This window comes from Bubalus kerabau, chromosome 17 (genome assembly GCF_029407905.1).
Source record: "Bubalus kerabau isolate K-KA32 ecotype Philippines breed swamp buffalo chromosome 17, PCC_UOA_SB_1v2, whole genome shotgun sequence".
In the NCBI taxonomy this organism is placed as follows: Eukaryota; Metazoa; Chordata; class Mammalia; order Artiodactyla; family Bovidae; genus Bubalus; species Bubalus kerabau.
This window is the reverse complement of record NC_073640.1, coordinates 42,138,190-42,153,409: the sequence shown is the minus strand read 5'-3', so window position 1 is coordinate 42,153,409 and position 15,220 is coordinate 42,138,190. Positions and strand designations below refer to the sequence as shown.

The window sequence follows — 15,220 nt, the reverse complement described above, 5'->3', positions numbered from 1 at the left end:
ATCTCCTGTAGATGTCACAAAAGACACACTGGCTGTTATATTGAAAACAAACTGTAGGGAGCCAAGGACAGAAGTGGGGAGACCAGCAAGGAGGCTGCTGCAAGAATCCAGGTGAGAAGGGACAGCAGCAGGGACCAAGGTAAAAGCTGAAAGAAGTGGCTGGATTTTAGATGCATATTTGAAAGTAGACTCCATGGGATTTGCTTCTGCATTAGATGTGGAATGAGGGGAGATAATGGTCATCCAGGGCAGAATGATTCCATGGTTTTGGTCTGAGTAACTGGAGAGATGGAGTTTTATTTATTTTTATTTTATTTTTGGCTGTGTCATATGGCATGTAGGATCTTAGTTCCCTGACCAGGGACTGAACTGGTGCACCCTGCATTGGAAGCATGGATCTTAACCACTGAACCACCAGGGAAGTCCTGGAAAGATGGAGATTTAAAAAAGAGATTACTTCAGTAAGAGCTGGCACCCAAAAGGAAAAAATCTTCTCTAATGAGAGTGGGTAGGGGCAGCACAGGTAAGGTCAGGGAGGCTCAACCCAGTTCAGAACCAGAAGGACCATGATGGTTAGTAGGCAGAAGAATTTCCAGACAAAGACAAGCTGAACCCTTGACCTGAACATTTGGTGTATGTGGCCAGAGGGAAGTGGATGAGACTTCTTTCCTAGGCCAAAGTTGAATTTTTCATTTACCCAGATACAATTGCCAACATTTACAATAAATGTTTTAAATTAAGTGTTTTCATTCTTTTCAAGATAAGAATGGTGCTATTCTTACAACTCATCTGTGAATTAGGTTCAGAGGGAAGGGGCTTGGGAGTGGTGTGTGTGTGTGTGTGTGTGTGTGTGTGCGTGCTCATGCTTGCATGTGTGCATGAACACAAACATGCATGGGGGAGGTTCTCAAGAGCCCAAGTCCTCAGTCTATATAGGTGAAACTGTGGAGTGGGGAACTACTTGGAGAAAGACATGGTCATGGATAAATGTACTTAATGTGGGTAGAACTAAAGCAAAGGGTGAACACCTGGGTATGGTTATTGCAGAAGGGCTTATTTTAGTAAAGTACCTACCTATAACCTATTTTGCTCCAGTTCTGTTTTTCTTAGCTTTGTTGAAGCTGGCTTGATCTCTAAAAATTAAGAAACTGGAGTTCTGGTCCTTCTAGAACTTGTGTGCAATTGTTGATTTGGACCTGCCACTCTACTGCCAGATGTGTATGCCCCAGTTGAAAACTGACCAGTCTCCTTATTATATATTCTTTCTCTACCTCCCCTTATTTCCATGTCCCCATTTTCTTTTCATTACCCAAAAGAATAAAAGAAATGCTTTTCTTTTTAAAACAAGCCAAACTCTTTTCTTAGGGCTTCCCCTCCAAGCATATCATCTATACTTCAGTGTGTTCATAATTGTTCTTTGACTTTAAAGCCTCCTGTGGGTAAAAAGTGACTTTTCCTAGTGTAAAGCTTAGCAACCTGGCAGTGATACTGGCAAATTGTTAATAATATCCCTTCATCAGAGGTCGTGTTCAATCTTCTGGGTTTAATTTTGGTTTGAGGTAATATGATAGATGGACCAGATGATGAGAGTTCACTAAAGTTTTTCAGTATAGGTCACAGGTAGCATCTGACCTATTTTGTCTGGCAATAAAGATCCAAGAACTGCTCATACCTGCAGAGAAACTAGAGTTTTCTTGGATGAGGATTTTAAACATTTGCACACTGTAGATACCTATGGGTTTAAAGGAATCAAATTTCAAAGACTTGGAGAAATGCCTAGACTTATTTGAGACTTATTAAATTTCTACTCATTTATCCTTAAGTGTTCAAAAGATTATTTTTCTTAATTCTAAATGAATAGAAAATGACATGCTATGGATTAAGCCTGAATTTCACTTATATTTGTACCAAGAAGCCGTGTCACAAAGGCATAATGCATTTCCTGCTGCTTCTTTGTCTTCTGTTGTTAAAAAATTTCTTTATAGTGAAGGCAGATATTTTATTAGATTCTGCTTTGACCTTTAAACCGAAATCTGGAGAAAATGAGCAAGTTGGAAATAATCTTATGGAAGTAAGACTAGTTCTTAAAATGACCATTCAGAGTTGGACATGATACCAGAGGCCATCTGGTCTACCAATGTTTCTCAGATTGATTTCTGTCCAGGATTCAGCTGTCTTAAAAAATAGAGGACTTGGCCACCTGTAGGAACCTGTTCTCATATTTAGACTACTTTTCAGCCCTCCTTGTGGTCAAAGAGATTATAGCTATTGCTCCTTCCTTGCTTATGTGGCCATTTGATCACAGAAGGAAATTAATTGGCCTGGCATGATTTCACCTTTTGAAAAGTCATGTTGGTTTCCACCCAATACTTGGTGGTTTTCAAGTTGATGCTAATTGATTGATGTTAAGTTCTATATTTTCCCTGATATTGAAGTTAAGCTGACAGGTCTATAATTACTGAGATTGTCCTTTTTCCCTTTTTTAAAAGATGAGCACTTCATTTACCCTTTTCAGTCTGCAGGGACTTTCTTTATCCTCTTGTGTTTTCAAAAATAATCGCTAGCAGCTATGTAATAACACCTGCCAATTCCTTAAGTACTCTTCGAAGTATATCATCAGGCCCTGCTGCTTTGCCTAAAGCCAGCTTTTCAAAATACTTTTTAACCATTTTATTCTCTTTTTTAGTTTCTGTCTCAGGTTGGCACTGCTCTGAAAACTGAATCCTTGATGATTCTTCTTCATTTAAGAGAAAAAGCCCCATCTTTTCCCAGTCGTTGTCAGAACTTCTTTCCGTATCTTTGAGGTGGGAAGTGAGATATTTCCCCTGTAAGCCTGATTTAGTCTTATATCACTAGAGAGGTTCATCCTGGGGTTGGGACTAGGGTGAGGTAAGTGATGGGCACATCTTAAGGAAGCATTCAGTCTTAGGACTGAACAAGTACAGGGTTGGCACCTAAAGAATGAGTGCCCTTGGACCTCCCTGGTGATCCAGTGGTTAAGAATCCACCTGTCAATGCAGGGAACACGGGTTTGATCCCTGGTCTGGGAAGATTCCACATGCCTCAGGGCATCTGAGCCCCATGTGCTACAACTACTGAGCCCATGAGCCCTAGAGCTGAGGCTCTGAAACAAGAGAAGACACCACAAGGAGAAGCCTGTGCTCCTCGAGAATAGTAGCCCTCACTCGCCGCAACTAGAGGAAGCCCACGGGCAGCAACGAAGACCCAGTGCAGCCAGAAATAAATAAATAAAAGTTAAAAAAAATAACGAGAGCCCCCGATATTCTGCACCCCAGGCACCTGACTTGCTTTACCTTGGGCCCAGCTCTGTCTGTTCCTGGGACTTGGGGCACAATGTATTCCTGATTTACAAGGTCACCTTGCCTGTCCCTCTTTTACACACACAACATCTGATGTCATATTTTAATTTTTTGCATAACTGTGTTCTAAACCTCTTGCTTATTTCTCCAGCTCCTTGTCAGATATTAGTCAAAATTTCAGAAAGCCTTGGGTTCCTCCTTTGTTCCCATATTATATTTCCTTGTGGAAGGCAGGTCTTGCAGGGGTTTTCTGAGTGGATGAGTGTAAGTCTACATCTAATTGTGTATTTGTATGTGTAGTCTGCAATTTAAATTCTCTGCTAAGTGCTGGGGGAAAAAAAAGAGCCTGTTTTAAAGCTTGTTTCAAGCTGTTAGACCTTCTTTTGGGCAATTAGAATAATAAAATGGGACTTAATACCTTTCTCCCTCCAAGTTGCCAGGAACATTTATAAGCCACATGACTTTCCCTGACTGGGGGAATAAACTTGCAACAGTAATGGTGAAAATATCCTAAAATGTTAATATTTAGAAAAAAAATTACAGTAATATCCTTCCTGGGATCCATTTAGGGAAACCAATGAGTTTTTCTATATTTGTGACTTACTGCAGAAAGGCCAGTACTGTGTGCTAAGTTGCTTCAGTCATGTCTAACTCTGTGCGACCCTATTGACTATAGCCCACCAGGCTCCTCTGTCCATGGGGTTTTCCAAGCAAGAATACTGGAGTGGGTTGCCATGCCCTTCTCCAAAGGACAGTAGTGCTCAGTAAGAAAAAGTAGAATTGAAAAAAAAGAATTTCTTCGCTTTTAACATTTTTAGGGCATCACAGAGGAACAATTTGTGGTTTCCATAGGAAAGTGGTAAGTCCTGGGAGAACTCTTAACAGAGTTCTAATTAACTCTAATTCTAATTCTCTCAATTAGGAGAGGCCAGATCCTTGACTGCACCTAGGAGGCTAACTTGGAGGTCTGGCAACAGATCTGTGCAACCAGTACCTGCCTCATCTTCGCCAATAACTCAAGTCCCCAAGTAGAAATGACGACCTCAAGTTAGGAAGTCTTGGAAACCCAAAGTGTTTAGGAAACTCTGGGAAAACATCTCCCAGCTGGCTCCCCAGCTTGTGTGCATAAATTTAGAGACTGGTTTAAAGAGCTTAGAGCTGGAGTTTCCAAAAAGAAAAAACCTCAGAATGAAGTGAAGTTGCCTCAGCTGATGAGTTGCCTAGGAGGTTAGTTCAAAATCAGAGTCTCAAGAAAGATGATCATGCCAGGAGATCCTCCTGCTCACACAGGTTCAGGACAAGTGTTACCGAGTATCGTGGCTTGGGCACCTCTGGAAGCAAGTCCTATGACAAAAACCAGGCATCGAGTAAGTAGCTTGTGTGGAAGGTAATTTTAGGAAACTCAGGTACAGGAGTGGGGAAATGAACAAGGCAGGGAAGGATACTGTGAAAGGAGGCCAACCCAGTTGCCACTGTGAGCACCTGGTACTGGGCCCCGTTGAGGAACTCCAGGAGGAGCAAAGAACGTGCCTGGAGTTATTTCCAGTGAAATAGAGTAAGGGAGACGGGTTGCTAATCAGCCCTCTCCCCATCAGTCATTGGTTTAGGGCTGCTTCTAGGGGCATTAATTCTTCTGCATTTCAGCCTGTCCTGTGACTGGGCTCCTGTATCCAAAAGTAAAGCTTATAGGCAGAGAGCTGCAGGTGTGGCAATAAAGAGCTCTGGCGGCACTGACAGGAAGTGACACCTCAGAGCAGGTGGAATGGCTACTATTCTCATGGGTGATGTAGAAATTTGTCCAAAATCCATTAAGAGACTTCCCTGGCAGTCCAATGGTTAAGACTCCACACTCCCAAGGCAGGGGGTACAGGTTTAATCTCTGGTTGGGAAACGAAGATTTCACATGCCACAAGACTTGGCCAAAAAATAAATAAAGTAAAATCCATTCAGAGATGCTATTCTCTTTACATAACTACATAACTATGATCTGGCTTTTTGTTTTTTTTTTAAGGGCAATGGACCTCAGGTGCTAATTCAGTGTGAAAGACCAGGTAAAGAAAAGAGCTCAGATGTAAATAACGTTGGAGATAAGATAGCTAGACTGAAAAGTCCTCAGGGCAGGGATGGCATTTGTGTGTATGTGTGTGTGTGTGTGTGTGTGTGTGTTTAGTTCTCTCTCATTGTTTGCTCAGTAAGTGCTCTTGAATGACCAGTGGGAGAACTTTCTATTATTTCTCCTACCCAAGGAGGCAGAAGTGGAAACAGAGGGAGCAGAGGTGGGAAGTGGACAGTGAATCCCTTACGTGGCTGCTGTTCATCATGGCCTCCTCCACACAGAGCTGATTCTCCTGCAAGGTCTTCCCCTGTCTCTTGCAGACATTGTGTAGATTCTTGATGTCAGCTTGCAGGCTCAAGAGCTTGCTGTTCAGACTGCTTACGTCTCTGTCTCTCTCCCCCACCTCGGCAGTCAGAAAAACAAAAGCATCAATTATGAACTATCAAGAAAATGCTTACTTTCGTTCACTGGTTGACAGAGACTTTAAATTTGCTGGAAATTTGTCCATCAACCCTTCGCTGTTATTACTCATCCTGTGTAACGTTTACACAGTATCCATTTGCGAGGTGTCTGAGTGCTCTACATTATTCAGACAATTACTTATTTACATTAATTAATCTTCACCCACTGCTGTGGGTGCATCATAGATGTTTCTCTTGCTTTCAAGAGAAAGTCAGTGCCTAGAACAATTCCAGGCACCTGGTGAGCTATCTATAATATTAATGGCTCTGCCACTGATGAGATGAACTAGTGAGATGTCAAATGGACTTGTCAAGATTCTAGTGAATCAGTGCTGGAGTTGATGTGGCTTCTGAAAAGTCTCTTCACTTTCCCTTCTACCCACTAAAGTCTTCCCTCACCTACAAACTTGGGTTTCTCTGGTGGCTCAGATAGTAAAGAATCTGCCTGCAATACAGGAGACCAGGGTTCGATCCTTGGGTCAGGAAGATCTCCTGGAGAAGGAAATGGCAACCCACTCCAGTATTCTTGCCTGGACAATTCCACGGACAAAGGAGCCTGGCAGGCTACAGTCATGGAGTTGCCACGACTGAGCGACTCACACTTTACACTTTTTACACCTATAAACCTTGTGCTTTTCTTTGGAGACATATACCAATGGGAATGAAAGTAAAATCCCTGGACTGATTGCATAAGATCCCTGTCTTTGATTATAAGTGAAGAAGATTTGTTAATTACTGCTAGGTCAGATGGAAATTAGTGATCAAGATCAAAATAGAGAATGTGGGGCATAGTAGCTTGGGTGGGGTTGGGGCGTACAGCCGTGGGAAGGAGGTGGGGACTCTGTCATATAGGACGCCACCTTCCACTCCCAGTGTTGTGGGTGACAACGGTGTGAAAAGAAATTAGCAAGCAGCCCTCTGTGAACCTGTCCAGTGGTTTAGTCCTATCACTGTGCAAACTTTCGTGATACTTCTGAGGACAGGCACCTCCACCTCCGAGTTTTAGATGTTGGAACTGAGGCTGGTGCTTTTATAGTAGGTGCCTGCTTGTGTAAATTATCAGAGCAAGCTCTTAGGTGAGGATTCCTGGCATCTGTTAAAGAAAACAATCCCAAGAGAAATCAGCAAGTAGGTGGGGGAAGCAGGACAGGGAAGAGAAAGAAACTAAGGAAGGGCACAGTTTCAGACAAAGTTTTGTGGGAATGGCTTCAGCCTAATTCCACAGGGAACTCCAGAGTCTAAGTAACACCTTAGAGCCTGTCCTGATTAGATGCAATGAAAGCCGGGCTGTCAGCCTCAGCATCGGCCAGTCAATGGTTAAGGGCTGCCTCATGGAGTGTAAGCTCCCAAGGACTTCCGGCTTTCTGCTCTTGTGAGTCAAGTGACCCCAAATGCCCAAGGGCAATTCTTCTAAGAGAGTTGTAGGTGCAAAAGCACACAGAAGCCATGAATGCCCAGAAATGGCAAAGTGGTCCAAGTGATAGTGTCCAAGGTCCCATAGGTGGTTAGCAGAGGAGAGTTCAGCTCTCCTGACCCTGCAGCCAGTGCTCCACCACCACGTCCCACTGATTGCGCTGACTTCTTAAATATATGAGCTTTATAAGGCATACTCCCAGGGGGAGCTGGAGACCTGATATGGACATCATAAATCAAGCCTTGCTGGACAGGTCAGTTTAAGAGACCTCTGCACAAGGCTGGGGGTGGGGTGGGAGGGGGCAGAAATAACCACGAGAATCGGACACCTCAATGTCAGAGTATTCGGAATTCAGAAGGTTTCCCAGAAGTGCTGCTGTCTCAGCTGATTTATTCCATCATTTCCATTTAGTACCTGAACATTTTTTTTTTTTTTTACCACTTTACAGTTTAATTAGGTTAACGGCGTGGCTCTGTCATTAAAAGGATTTCATTATCTCAAAACTCTCCTTCTTCCTCTCCAGCTCCTGTCCCTTGTTCCCCACTTTCAGAAAAATAACAGTGGATGTCAACTGCCCCAAGCATGTAATTACCATTAAGACAATTACCAGGGACTCTCTTAAGAGAATATGTGTAGAGCAGCTAAAAAAAAAAAGGTGTACAGACACTGTTCTCTAACTAGAAAACAAAATCCTTTATCTGACAAGGAGCAGCAGTTTGATTCTAGTGCTTTTAAAAGCCCTTTTCTCATGGCTTCCTTACTGGGAATACAGTATGGAGACTCATTGGGGATTTGGGGGTGGGGAGCCTAGGGATTCCCTATTGCTACAGGACTCTCTCTTTGACATTTATGAGCAGATTAGGTGACCATACAATGCTTGCTCTATGAAAGTGCCACGTGCCCTATACTCTTACCTGGATGTTGAATATATGCATCCTTAGGTGAGGACCATGTCAACAGATTGTTGTGTATGAAGCTGGGCACACTGAGGACTCACCAACAAAGTACCAGTGACATACAACTTGAGCTTCTCCATGTTAAAAGCCTAATACCCTCTCAGGCCAATTAAAAAACCCCCACTCCTTCTAGTTTTAGATGTCCTCTGAGAAGAAGGCCGGCTAGCCCAATTCTGTTGCACCACCAGGGCTTCGGAATTGGATCTTTAATGTACACGATCCCATCTAATTTGGACATTAGCACTGACTCAGTGGCACCCCCTCCAGTGCTCTTGCCTGGAGAATCCCAGGGACGGAGGAGCCTGGGGGCTGCAGTCCATGGGGTCGCTAAGAGTCGGACATGACTGAGCGACTTCACTTTCACTTTTCACTTTCATGCATTGGAGAAGCAAATGGCAACCCACTCCAGTGTTCTTGCCTGGAGAATCCCAGGGACGGGGGAGCCTGGTGGGCTGGCGTCTCTGGGGTCGCACAGAGTCGGACACGACTAAAGTGACTTAGCAGCAGCAGCAGCAACAGCAGCACTAACTCAGAGTCTCTGAGGCAATTTCTTTGTTCATAAAACAAGAAGTTTGGAATAAATAATCCCTTCTTTGAGGATGCCCTAAACCAGTTGAATACAAAGGTATTTTGCTGAACGTCAAATGAAATTTGCTTTGGAAATCAGAACCTAACCATTCACACCTAAAGGCCAAATTACACAAGGGTTTTGATTCACCAGAATAAGAGTGAAAATGCTGGGAGAGCACTAAGGTGATTTCCATGAACCATGTATTATTTTTTACTGTAAGTGGTTGTAAGAAGGGGCTGTGCTCACCTCAGAACTCTATAAAGGCCAGTGTTTCTGAGGTTTCAGTAAACTTAATTTCTTGCTAATATCATGCACAGAGGTCACTGTACACTATTTCTAATCCTATCTACTTTATGAACGCTAAATTCCAGGCAGATGCCTTTTGAGTATCAATATGCAGTAGAAATTGATTTAATCTGACATTTCATCAATCAGAGCTCTGTAACCAGTACTGGGATACGAGATGAACTGAGAGTCTAATGCTGACCCTCAGGCGCCATCTGATCCTGCTCTAAATATGAAGTCATGAACAATCCGAAATTACAAGCCTCCACTGCTAAATGGGTTTCATGTACATAAACCACATACTTAGATACAGGCAAATCTTGAAGATATTGTGGGCATGGTTCCAGACCACCGAGATAAAGTAAATATCCCAGTAAATCAAGTCACACAAATTTTTTGGTTTCTCAGTGCATATAGAAGTTATGTTTACAATATTCTGTAGTCTATTAAGTTTGCAAAAACATTGTATTTAAAAAAGTATATCAGCTCAGTTCAGTTCAGTCGCTCAGTCATGTCCGACTCCTTGGGACCCCATGAATCACAGCATGCCAGGCCTCCCTGTCCATCACCAACTCCCGGAGTTCACTCAAACTCACGTCCATCGAGTCGGTGATGCCATCCAGCCATCTCATCCTCTGTCGTCCCCTTCTCCTCCTGCCCCCAATCCCTCCCAGCATCAGGGTCTTTTCCAATGAGTCAACTCTTCGCATGAAGTGGCCAACGTATTGGAGCTTCAGCTTCAGCATCAGTCCTTCCAATGAACACCCAGGACTGATCTCCTTTAGGATAGACTGGTTGGATCTCCTTGCAGTCCAGGGGACTCTCAAGAGTCTTCTCCAACACCACAGTTCAAAATCATCAATTCTTCGGCGCTCAGCTTTCTTCACAGTCCAACTCTCACATCCATACCTGACCACTGGAAAAACCATAGCCTTGACTAGACGGACCATTGTTGGCAAAGTAATATCTCTGCTTTTCAATATACTATCTAGGTTGGTCATAACTTTCCTTCCAAGGAGTAAGTGTCTTAATTTCATTGCTGCAATACCTTAATTTAAAAATAATTTATTGCTAAAAAATGCTAACCATCATCTGAACCTTTAGCGAATTGCAATCTTTTCGCAAAAGTAACAAAGATCACTGATCACAGATCACTATAACAAATATAACAATGAGCAGTTTGAAATATTGCTCCAAAGCCAAAATGGGACACAGGGACACAAAGTGAGCAAATGCTATTGAAAAAAAATGGCGTTGATAGACTTGCTTGATACAGGGTTATCACAAATCTTCAATTTGTAAAAAATATAATATCTACAGAGTGCAATCAAGTGAAGCTCAATAAAATGAAGCCTGCCTGTACCCAGTTTTGCTTATAAGGGGTTGGAACCTGGTCACTTTGTTTGAAGGCCCGTGACAGCAGCAGCAGCTACCAACCACAGGCTAAGTGATGAGTGCTGATGCCGCAGTTGCTACCATATTCATGATAGTTATTAGAAAATAGGTTACTTACTGAAGCAAATTTTCTGTATTGATTAAGTGAGTCTTTTTTCAAAGATCATGCCTTCTTGAACTATATTTCAAAAGATGGGAAGAAATTTTGCTCTAGGCTTCAAAAGTATTGACAGGACTTGCCTGGTGGTCCAGTGGTTAAGAATCTGCCTGCCAATGCAGGGGACACAAGTTTGACCCCTGGTCCAGGAAGATTCCTATGCCTTGGGGCAACGTAAGCCCATGCACCTCATCTACTGAGCCCACACGCAGCAACTACTGAAGCCTGAGTGCCCTAGCGCTCGTGCTCTGAAATAAGAGAAGACACCACAGTGAAAAACTTGTGTACCACAGCTAGAGAGTAGCCCCCAACTCCGCTTGCTGCAACTAGAGAAAGGCCTGTGCAGCAACAAAGACTAGGCACAACCAAAACATAGAAATAAACAAAAGATTTTTTAAAAAGTATTGACAGAGAGTCTTACGCTTCTTCTCCGGGGGAGCTGATGTTAAACTGAAGCTTGTGATTCAGTAGCGCACTCAGGCCCCAGGAGCATTACAAAGATTCAAGATGGCAGCATTTCCCAGGATTTGGAACTTGAACGATAAAGCTTGGATGGCAGTTTCCAGAGTAATTCTGGAGTCCACCAACAATACCATAAAGTTATTATCTGGGAAATTATTTTTGTGAGGATAAAGAAAGGTCTTCAATAAACAATGGAAAACCATCCTTAGGCCTCACTACTGTTCAAAACATATCAGTTTATAGTCAGAGTTATGTTTTTAAAAGCATGAAATCTTAAAAGTTAACATTGCTACAGGAATTTTTATAGTTTACTTCTACAGTAAAAGAGTTTAAAGTTATCTACAGTAATTCCAAACATTGCTATTGATATTACTAACTTGATTCCTGAGTTTACTTTTCCATCTATAAAAACATTACAGTTTTTGTTTACTTATGATGGGAATTAATGGGCACTTACCCAAGGTTTAGCCTGTGAGTAAAAATTTTGGATCCAATTATGTTCATATAGTGAAGACTGAGAATATTTTATTGTGTCTTAAATTCTTTAAAAACTGGCACCCTGTATAAGTATATGGCTTAGGATACACATGGCCTGTGTCAGAGATCCACCACCTATGGAATATAGGCCAATTCTCATTGGCATATAATTTCCTCCAACATATCCTTGGAGAAATTATGTCCCTAGAGAGTAAGCTCCACAAGAATAGGGATCTTTGTCTATTTTGTTCACTGCTTCATCCCCAGGCCTTAGAGCAATGCCTGGCACAGTGAAGTGCCCCAAAGACATCAGGTGAATGAAGACATGCCCTTCTAGAAAAGCCATATCAGGCCCTTTTTCTTCCTGCAGAACTTTCAGTGAATCCTGAAGGGCTCCCACTACTAATCTAGCAGGAAAGGAGTTGAAACACCTCTTTTGGAAACTTCTTACCTCTCGGTAGGAGGTCTGTTAGAAAGCATATGTCATGTGGGACAGCCCTACACTAACAAAAACATCCCCCTTAAGTCCTTTCTGGAACAAGTCAGGGAAAACATAAACACAGTTTGACTGAAATATTAAACTCAGCAGAGCACTCTGTTTCCATATCAGTCCAGATAAAGAGAAAATGTTGGCAATAATATTTAATAAGTGCTTAAGTCCCAAGCACTGGTTTTTTACATGTGGTATCTTACTTAATTCTCACAGTGAGCCTTGGAAATAAGTGCTCATTATTCATATTTTCTAGGTAAGGCAAAGGAAGCTCAGAGAGGTTAAGTAAAATGCCCAGTATCACACTGCTATTAGATATGGACCCAGACTCACCTAACTCAAGTCTGGGCTCTTATGTGTTATGTACGCTCTGCTGCCCAACTCTGTCTGAGATTTGAGGATGCTTATTATAGGAATTTTGAATCATGAAATTTGAAAAGATGTCCCTTGTAACAAAGGTTCAATCAACTCTATTCCTTTATACAGAGGAGTAAGAAGACTTACCTCATCTTTCATTTCCTTGGTACCTCTCAATTCTCCTTTAAGCTTTAGCATTTTCTGAGCTTTGTTATAAACCTGAAAAAGTCCAAGAATTTAAGATGGAAAAAGCATAAATTAGTCTGGCCCTTTAAAGATTTTCCCACCTGGATATGTGCTCTCAGCAGGGAGTCTGGAAAAATTTCTGAACTGTTGGCAATACCTACTTGCCTACCCATCTGTTTGTGTTTTCGAAAGTGTGTTAAAGCCTTTGTTAGGAAGACAGGACCGTGGTTTTACATCTTTCCCAAAAAATCACCAGTTGGTAGGCTAGATAGTTTCTGAACTCATCCTTCTTGGAAAGTAAAAGGTCTGAAATGAGTTTACTTTCTAGGTTTCTAAATATTCTATGGCTCAAATATAGTTAATATTAGGTACTAATTATGAACCAGTTGGGATGTGCACGCACATCAACTTCATTCTCATAATAACCCTGGGAAGTACACACTATTTCTGTCTCCACTTTACAGAGGAGGAAATGGAAGCCCAGAGAGGCTAAGTGACTTACCCAAGGTCAGACAGGCTCTCTTACTACTCCATGGGGATCTTCCCTTCCATTAATTTCTACTTATTAATTTGGAAATATCTGATGATGTGATTTTTTTTGCAGTGTCAAGTTACTCTTATATTGGTGGTTGTGAAGCTAGGAAACTTGGAAAGTCCTGAGAATTATCCAAATAAAAAGCCTCAAGGAAAACCACAGATATTTGCACATATGTGTGTGTAAGTATAGGATGATGCATGTGAGGTCATAATGCACTGCACTTATTATTAAAATAATCTAATTCATTATGTTTTAAACTCTAAGACTAGAGGAAGTTTCCATCAGGCACTTACCTGCAGAATAGTTCCAAGAATGAGAAGCTATCAAAATACTCATTCTTTGTAATGAACCACATACCCCACCCCTAATATAAGCCAAGAGGAAGAAAGAATGTTGGTGAGAATTTGGAATGTTTTATGGGGTTGTATTCTGATGTGCTGCATTGTTTACCCTCTTACGGCTTCATGCAGAGAGATGCATCATGGGAATGGTGATGTCCATCTGGCTTACCCAGTAGGGAGGGGCTAGGTGATTCCGCAGTAACAAATAATCCACAAATCTCAGTGATTTAAAACCATGAAGGTTTATTTTTCACTTGTGCTACATGTCCTTTATGAGTCAGCTGGGGCTCTGCTCTTTATTGTCCTCAGCTAGTAGAACCTCTATCATCTAGTATGCTGCCTGTTGCCATGGCAGCAGAAAGGGAATTAGGTGAATCACACACAGGTTCTTAAAGTGGAAGTGACACACTTCACTTCTGCTCACATTTCATTGGCCAAAACAAGTCCTATGGCTATGCCCACTTTCTTCCTTTACCCTCAAGAGGAAATATTGGTGAATGTTACAAATCACTTCAATGCAAGATATCTTAGTTGACTGGGCTGCTGTAACAAAATATCACAGACTGCGTATCTTATAAAGAACAGAAAAACTTTTTTCTCACAGTTCTGGAGGTTGAGAAGTTCAGGATCAAGGTGCTAGGAGATTAGGTGAGGACTCACTTCAGAGATGGCTGTTTCTTTTTTTTTTTTGCTGTAAATTCGCATGGCAGAAGGGACAAAGGAGACTCCTGGGGTCTCTTTTATAAGGGCACTAATCCCATTCATGACAGCTCCATCTTCATGATGTAATCACCTCCCAAAGTCTCCCACCTCCTAATACTATCACCTTGATGGTTAGGATTTCAACACATGAGTTTTGAAGGGACATAAACATTTACTCTACAGTGTTAGACAGCCAAGAAGATTAAAAATAGCATGGCCTAAAAGAACACTGAACAGGTCTCTATGCCAGGAAGCTCCTAAACCTGGTTCAGCACCTAAGTCAAGGAGCAGCCTATGGAAAAGCACTCATCTCTCCAAGCCTTCATTCTCCCTCTCTGAACTGAGGAGTTGTACTGAACGATGGCTTTCTTTCCTAGCTCTAAAGTTTACTGTTTTGGTTCTACCTTGATGGACATTCTTCTTTAACAGGAATCGTGAACGCAGCCCAAGCATCACACAAAGGTTGTAGTGGAGTAAACATATCCTTGAGAATAATATTCCTCTAGAGGCTGACGACTGAGCAACTAACAACAAAAGCTGGCTTACTGGATCGTCAGGAGATGATTCTTAAATAAAATGAAATCTTGTCCCAGAGGCAGAAAAATGATTGTCTAATTCATGATCGTTTAATCTACTATGCAGTTCCACAGCTACCATTGCAAGGGCCAAGAGCATTTGGAAGGAAAAGTGGCAGGCACAGGCTCTCATATTTGCATGGAAATATATTTACTAAGTAAAATAAATTAGAGGAAAAATAGAGAGCTGAACTGTGTTCCATGAAGGAAATATGGGAATCCTGTGAGTCATTAACAATAGAAGTGGGCAATTTGGAAGTGTTTATGATGAAAAAAAAGGGAAGGGTTATACAATAAGTTTGGAAGCATTTGACAGTAATGTGTGCCAGATGGGTAAGGAAGAGTGCTTTGGGGCAGCCTCAGTGCTTCATAAAATGATCACAGGAACCTTCACGATGCCTTCTGAGGAGTGTGTGTCTAGTGTGGCTGGACAAATATTTTGTAGAGGAGAGAATTCATCAAAGAGGGAGGGGCTCC

The 15,220-nt window shown here is 42.0% G+C and overlaps 1 protein-coding gene across 1 annotated transcript in view; it reads right to left on the bottom strand.

The window, feature by feature from the left end:
* PMFBP1 (polyamine modulated factor 1 binding protein 1) overlaps positions 1 to 5,785 on the bottom strand; it is a gene marked incomplete at its 5' end in the record, with an annotated part of 40,870 nt that extends 35,085 nt beyond the window's left edge. The window contains one exon of the mRNA XM_055551129.1: positions 5,624 to 5,785. Within this exon, the coding sequence (XP_055407104.1) occupies positions 5,624 to 5,785 (162 nt within the window). The remainder of the gene's footprint in view (positions 1 to 5,623) is intronic.
* Positions 5,786 to 15,220: the final 9,435 nt, after the last annotated feature.